The following is a 7,636-nucleotide window of genomic DNA, read 5'->3' on the forward strand; positions in this document are numbered from 1 at the left end:
GGTGCTTTGGTTTTTTTTTAAGCCCCCCCCCCCCCCCCAAAGAATCGTGCCTCTTTAGGATGTGATATCTGGATATGTATAGCTACAGATAGATAGATATAGATATCCAGATACAGAATCTGAATAAAGGGATAAATGGATATAGAGAGAGATCTGTCCATATCTCCCTACATGCAAGTATGTGTGCACACATTCCAGCTGTACGATTGCTCATCTAGATAGATGGATACTGGTCTATCACCTATCCTTCCTAACATCACCATGAGCAGAAGTGGTACCATAAAGTACAGTAAAGGCTGTAGTTAATTGCAGGTCCCTGGGCTTTTAAAGGCCCTCTACCCATAAGAATTGTGCTTTCTTTAGGCTATAGCTACCTGGATATAGATAAATCAATAGATTTAGAATCTGGATAAATGTATGAGCAGCTGTACAGCTGAAATGTGCATCTCTCTCCATATATCGATATAGATAGATGTATACAGCCATTCTAGCTGTATATATGCTCATCTAGATAGGTGATAGATCAGTATCTACCTATGTAACATCATGGTTAGCAGAAGTGATACCAAACTTTAATGGTTCCCCACTTGTGAGAATCATGCTTTCCTTAGGATATGGATATCTAGATACCTATAGATAGATATAGGTATCCAGATACAGGATCTGGATAAAAATATAAGCAACTGTACAGCTGAAGAGTGTGTATCTCTATAGAGGTGTGATTCTCTCTCTCTCCTACCATATGGTTGCTAACACAGTTTATCCAGATACTTACATTTAATTACTTAAGTGACAACACACAATTCATGTCTGGCTGCTTTTGGATGAGGTCCTAAAGCTGTATTTAAGGGGGTCCATGAAAAATGATTGTGATTAATCAAAAGTATGTAAATACCCACAGTTACAGTTCAGAGGGGTCTGCAGCTCCATTCAAAAATTTTTAGGGGTCCACAAATGAAAAAAAACCCAAACCCACTGGTTGAGTGGTTTGATTTTCCTTTTATTTAATGATGGCCTTTTATTTAATGATGGTATTTATTTAATACTGCTTCACTATTATTTATAGTGAATTAAAACTATGTTAATAAGTTTTAGTCAATTTACAGCTTAATATAAATGGTTATAATTTCAAATACAGCTTTAAACAGGTTTAAAGATTTAAGTGTAAAAATAATTTACGTTAAATAAATTGATTTTTTTAAGAAGAAAACAGCCTTTTATGCATCCTGAGTAATGACATTCATGTTGCCACTGAAGCAGCTTGTACACTGTTCAACAGCCTCTTTTTTTTTCAGGTTCAAGCATCCTTTTGGCATTAATACTTGTTACCGTCGTCAGTGCCCTGACTCCTAGCCACTATCTCACAAGCCGTGATGTTGAAAGACTGAAAGCTTCTTTGGAGCGTCCATTCATAAATTTAGAAACTGCTTTCTACTCCATTGTAGGACTTAGCAAGCTGGGGGTGCATGTGTCTGATGAGCGGGTGAGACAATTCTGCTATTAGAAGTATAGTTTCAAAAACCATCTCTTCTTCCCCCTCTTTCTTATTTCTAACTCCTGAGTCCTGAGTACAGGCTGGGAGGATTTCTGCATACTAATGGCTTGATTAAGTATTCTTTGGTCTAAGTATTTCCAGCAGTGAACTAATTATGCATGAAAAATCTTGCCAACATTGATAATTTCTCTTCTTTTGAAGTTACGTAGCTGATTCCCTCCCCCCCCACCCCCAGCATTTGTCAAACAATTTTTTGTAGGAGGGGATGGGGGGTGGGGTGGAGCAGAGCACAGTATAAGAAAAGCAGCATTTCCTTGGTCTGTAATTGGTCAAACCAATACAAATTATTCCTAGCTTTACTACAGGGTGTATTTGATTTAAATCAAATCAATTTAACTTGCGATTTAAATCAGTGGTCAAGAAGCCTCAGTTTAATCATTGTTTTTTACAAAAAGTGCATTCTTGTTGTTTGCTATCCTTTATTCATTTAATTTCTTGAAACTGCACTTTTAGAGAGATGTAAGGGCTTGACTGGGTGGGTGCCCAAACTTGCAGAGAGACAATAGGGCTGATGGGTAGGTAATGAGGTCTATAATTTCTCATCTCTGTATGCTTTTGCTAACAAGGATGTTCTCTCTGGAGACAAAAAACTCTCCCTATGCTTGAAGAAGGGTCTTTGTGCCCAAAAGCTTGCAAAGAATTTTTCCAACTATTTAATTGGTCTGATAAAAGACACCACTTCTACCCAAAGAACCTTGTCTGCCTGTTATCTCTGGAGAGACAACTCCACAGTTTGAGAACTGAAACTAAGCATCACAGGAATGCTTAATGGGATCTTCTAGACCAGGGGTGGGCAAAATGCAGCCTGGGAGCCGAATGCAGCTTGCCAGACGCGAAGGCACCTTACCAAGGCCATTCTATCCAGCCTGTGGGGCCCCTAAAACATTTAGAAAATTAATATTTATCTGCCCTGGACTGCCTGTCATGCGGCCCTCGATGGCTTGCCAAAACTCAGTAAGTGGCCCTCTTCCCAAAATAATCGCCCATCCCTGTTCTAGACTGAGTCCCTGTGGGTTTTTTTTTTTATCTTTACTAATCTATACAGGAGCCTCTGGGAATCCTGTAAGATTGGGCCCCTAATATAGTCCATGGCCTGTTGTGACCTATTTATAAAACTTCTAAAAAAGGTTACATAAATATATTGTCTCAAATAGTATATAATTAGAAGTTATAATTCCTATTCCATGATGATATCTTTGAGCTTTAACGTATCTTAAGTTACAACTATATATGGTTTTTTTTTAAAAGCATCTTAAACAAAAAATAAAAAATATGGTTAAATCAAAAAATCTGATTTAAATAAAAAATTCAATTAAAAACATTTTTTTTTAAATAATTGATTTTTATCCACCCTGTTTCACTATTTTATCACCACTGCTACATATTCCTTAGGATGAAGTAGTTATTCTTATAGTTGCTGCTTGGAAATTGTAATTTTACTTTTGACAGGTCCATTCATTTTACTGTGTTAGCTTGTCATCAGATCCATGTATATCTCAACTCACTTTGTCCCTGCAGATCAACTCTGAGGAATGGTTTTTATCTTAGTTAAGCCATATGTTTCCGAAGAGAAAATGGGTCAGATGTTGAGTACTCTGCAGCTCTGTTTAAATGGGAGTCAGCAGTGTGCTTCTCTCCCATTTCTGGCATCGCTTTTTTGGCAGTTATACAGCCGCTACTATTTTATTTTTTTAGCCATGACATTTTCTTGTAGTATGTGCATCACCAGCATATCTTAAGCTTCTACCATTAGCACATGGTTTTCAAATCTTTGTGTTTACAAGTTTGTTGATTGCTTTTATGTTCTGCTTATCTGTCTCTTTAAGCTATACACATTTGACTTTTTTTGAACTTTCCTTGTAAGTTAGTTCCTCTTGCTGTCTGTTGATGGTCTTTGAACTTGTTCCGTCAGCAATGCCATAACATTTGTTTCTATAGGGTCAATATATGACAGTAAGTGTGATATATAGTTCGGTTCTCTGGATCTTATATTTTTCCACAGCTAAGAATAACAGCAGGTAGAGGTAGCAAAATACTAGCCCATCATTATGCTTCAGTAAATACTGACATTTTGGGGTAGTCTTTGCCCATAAACTGTGTCTCAGATGAGTAGTACAGATCCACAGTGCAATTATCCAAAGAGCAGCTATTATTGTAATGTCTACAAATTGCTGAAATCTTTTTCTGATTTCACAGTTTATGTGCTGATTTAATGATCTTGTTTCTGTCTGCGCCACTTGTCTGACAGTAAGACGTATTATAAGGCATTGAAGACACCTGCAGATAAGGTGGACAGCTATTTAAATTGTTAGAGTGGCACTAGTCTTTTGCCCAAAACCAGTGCTTTCAATCGTGAAGGTACTGTTTAAGCCAGTACTTCGTTTGTGTAGATGCAGCCTATTTTCGGCTCTTTACACCTTGTTAAGGTTCTTCACTTACTGCTTTGAGGACTTTGCCTCTGATAGCAGCTTTGACATTGACAGGATCTAGCCATTTTCTGATTGTCAGGTGAGTCACTGTAGGCTTCTTGGGATGTACTTGTTACAGGTGCCGAGTAATTCCTGTAACTTGTCTTTAGGTAGCTAGGTTGTAATTGCCTAGTTACCTTCCTTCCCCTTCTGATTTGGAAGGTGGGATTACACATTTGAATTGCATCTGGTAATGGTTTTTGTGTCATGCACACTGCCCCAGAGTGCTAATCCATAATGTTATACACATGACTTCCCTCCTATAAATACTTTTATGTACAATAATTAGTAAATTTGGACACAGTTTAAATTTGGCATTTAATTGGATTACAGTGCACCTGAAAATCATCTGTCTCTTTTGTACAGACAGCATCTCTGTAAGGTGCCTAGCAAAATCAAGGTCTCAGGTTCCAGGGCACTGTTATAGAAAGGGTGCTTTGTAGAGGCTTTTGGTTAATGCAAAAATATAAACTGCATGTAGCTGCCACCTCAGCAAGGAGTACTGAAAGTGTCACTTAACCCTTCTTTTAGTGGCAATGATCATGATTCATACCATTAATTTTCTTATTTTTCTGTACAGGCCACATGTGATTTCATCAAGTCTAATATAGACTCCAACAGTGTTGATTCCCTTTTCTATGCTGCACAAGCCAGTCAGGCTCTGTCTGGGTGTGAGGTGAGTTCGAGACCCTAAATGAGACATTCATGTCCTCTCAAGTAAGCCTCAAGCTTTGTTTTTTAGATAAAACTACCTCTCCTACTTTCAGCCTGCTACTAGGTAGCTAGCTGCATTTTGATTGTATCTTGGATATGTAGCTTATGAAGTGTTTTGGAATCCTCTGGATGAATGGTGATGTTTACATTTATCTGACTAGAAACAGTTTTTTTGTTTCACAAGCAGTTTTGAATATTTGATCAGAAATTTACTTTCTTCCACCACAGCTGGCCTTTTTTGGCAAGGCAGGGGCCAGTAAAAGCTTTTTATTTTCTTTCCCGTTTGCATATCAGTGCCATCAGTAATAGCAGGTCTGTGCATATCTCTTGTTTTATTTATTTAAGTTGCATCAACTGTGTGTTAAAAGAACAGTTTAGATTGCAAAGCCATGCAGTTAGGAAGTGCCAGGCTTAGTTTAGCTTTTCTGTGTCCTTATTCCACAGAGCTGAGTAAGTCTTCCTGTGGACATCTACCATTTTCTCACCAATACAGGTTTGCCTACCCTCCACATTACTTCTGATGGCAGAGAATCTAAGAGTTGCAAACCTCCCCTCCATTCCCAAAATCTTCAGTTGCTCAATTGGGAAGTTGAATGTGTAATATATTGCTGGAATGCTGTCAGAGGCAGAGCTGATGGTTATTGTAGCATTTTGGATCCTCTTCCTAAGTACTGTTGAGTCAAGAGAAGAATCACTACTGAGTTTTGGTCACTAACATTGAGAAAATTGTACATGGATTGTAATCTCCTTGGAGCAGGGACTGCTGTTCTGTTTGTACGGTAACTTGTGAGATGGTCCCTAGGTTCAGGAACTGAGGCTCTTGGACGCTACCACGATGCAAATAGTATTGTGAAGGCTTTTTTTTGTTTACACTAAAATGAATAGTAGAAGCCGCCCCCCTTTCCCACCCCCATCAGTTATTAAAGAGCCATAGCTCAGGTGTTGAGCATGACTACAAAGCGATTCAGGTAACAAGGCACAGGGGTTGTTTAAACACTGGCTTACCTTTTCTCTGTGTTCTGTCACAGGTTGCCATTTCAAATGAGACCAGAGAGCTGCTGCTTGCAGCTGTCAGTGAAGATTCATCAGTCACTCAGATCTTCCATGCCGTAGGAGCCCTAAGTGGGTTTGGGCTGCCTCTAGCTTCCCAGGAAGCACTTAGTGCCTTGACTTCTCGTCTTAGCAAGGAGGAGAATGTTTTGGCGTAAGTCTTGTTCAGAATAAAATGATTTAATCTGTTATGTGCTGTTTCTTTTTGCAGGTGGCTGTTGAAATGAAGGTTGCCTGTGCATGTTTTCTGTATCGCATTATGGATTATATACTGTATTTTCATTGCAGGTATCTGCACTTCAGGGTCTACTGCTTGGGGAGAAGGATCTTCTCTTTTCTGAGAATTGTTCACTCTGAGATTTTGCAAGCCAACTTCTAGTGTTTTCCTTTTCTGTGGAGAATCTGTATCCTGAAGGAACTGATTTTTTTAGTTTATTTTTACCTCTGTAGAATTGACTCACTTTCTGCCTCAGTGTTGTCATTCTTAGGCCAAGCTGTGTCTAGTTTAGGAAAAATCCTTTGCCTGATGCTAAAAGTTATCTTGACATTTGGCACTGGAAGAAGTTTCTTACAGTGCAATTCAGTCAATGAACAAAACACAAGAGACGGCTGCCACTACCCTTAGGAAGAGAAGAAAACTGCAAAATACTTTTTTCCTCAAAATTTGGAACTGTCCAGAACCTCGTTTATCTGTACCTGTTTCTCAGGCCTGTGTTATGTAGGGACTCAGAATCCTGGTTCTTTCTGTTTTTAAATTTTCTGAGCATTTTGTAGCACTGATGCAGTAAGTGAATTACAAATAGTTCAGATAGTGTATTAGAACAGAGGAGGGTAAGTTAAAAGCTTCTGTTATGCTTGTGTTTTTTCTGACAACACAAACCATTCTACTTGCACACTTTTCATAGATATGCTATGATTTTGGAAAGTGCAGCTGAGTTCACCATATGCTTAGAGACAGGACAGAACAGTGCCTAGGTTGTGGGTTCTTGGTATGTCTGCATGTTCAATCACCTGATCCATTAGAGTGGTTTTCTGGAATAAAGGAAAAATTTAGCCTTGCTTCAGCAAATTTTTAGGAAAACTGAAATTATATAATAATCCTAAAGTGCTTTTTTCCAAGGGGAGTAGAGGCAATAAAAATACAATGACTCAATGAAAAGTGTTTCTGTAAGAGAGCCTGCTTCTGCGGTCCCAGAATGCTTGTATGGTCTCAGTGCAGTATCCATATGGGGAATATGTCATGAAATGCATAGTCAGGGCCCAATGCTATAAGGCCCTTTGTTCCCACTGGAAGGCATTGTGAGTCAGTGACATCAACAGATTGTAATGTTGGGCCCACTAATGGCTCAGATTTCATTGATAATACATTGGTGCTATAAATGAATTGACTGCGGGGCCTGGGGTTGCAGGAGTTTTCATAACCATTTGTTCCTCTACTAAAAAACATGAATGTTCAGCCACTGGTTTCTTACTGTCCCATCTTTGTACCATCCAAATTTGCTTAGCATCTTTTTTTCAAAATGAGCAGAAAATTGCTTTGGGGTAGGGGTGGGTTTTGAAAAATGAATGGAAATTCTGTTAAAGCTGGATCAAAGCACTCACTTGTGTGCTATTTTGATCTCATGTTCAATTGAAAATAAAATACCTGTTCTTGTTGTGCATGTATTAGACCAATTGTAAAGCAAGTGCTTTTGTGCAGGCCCTATCCTTGTTGAATACACCTCTCTTGTTGAATGAGCAAATAAAAACACTGAAATACAGGTCAGTCGCCTCATATGTGCATTTAACTTACGCGAATTCAACTATATGTTGGGGGGGGGGGGGCTTGCGTTTGCCCGTGGGGGTCCCC

At 38.9% G+C, this 7,636-nt stretch overlaps 1 protein-coding gene across 2 annotated transcripts in view; it reads left to right on the top strand.

The window, feature by feature from the left end:
• Positions 1-7,636, top strand: part of RPN2 (ribophorin II) — a 30,676-nt gene that overhangs the window by 1,108 nt on the left and 21,932 nt on the right. For both annotated transcript variants that reach the window (XM_025191287.1, XM_006016658.3), the window contains exons 2-4: positions 1,296-1,483; positions 4,604-4,699; positions 5,766-5,941. In XM_025191287.1, the coding sequence (XP_025047072.1) occupies positions 1,296-1,483; positions 4,604-4,699; positions 5,766-5,941 (460 nt within the window). The remainder of the gene's footprint in view (positions 1-1,295; positions 1,484-4,603; positions 4,700-5,765; positions 5,942-7,636) is intronic.

The sequence above is a fragment of the Alligator sinensis genome, unplaced genomic scaffold (genome assembly GCF_000455745.1).
Source record: "Alligator sinensis unplaced genomic scaffold, ASM45574v1 scaffold76_1, whole genome shotgun sequence".
NCBI classification, from domain to species: domain Eukaryota; kingdom Metazoa; phylum Chordata; order Crocodylia; family Alligatoridae; genus Alligator; species Alligator sinensis.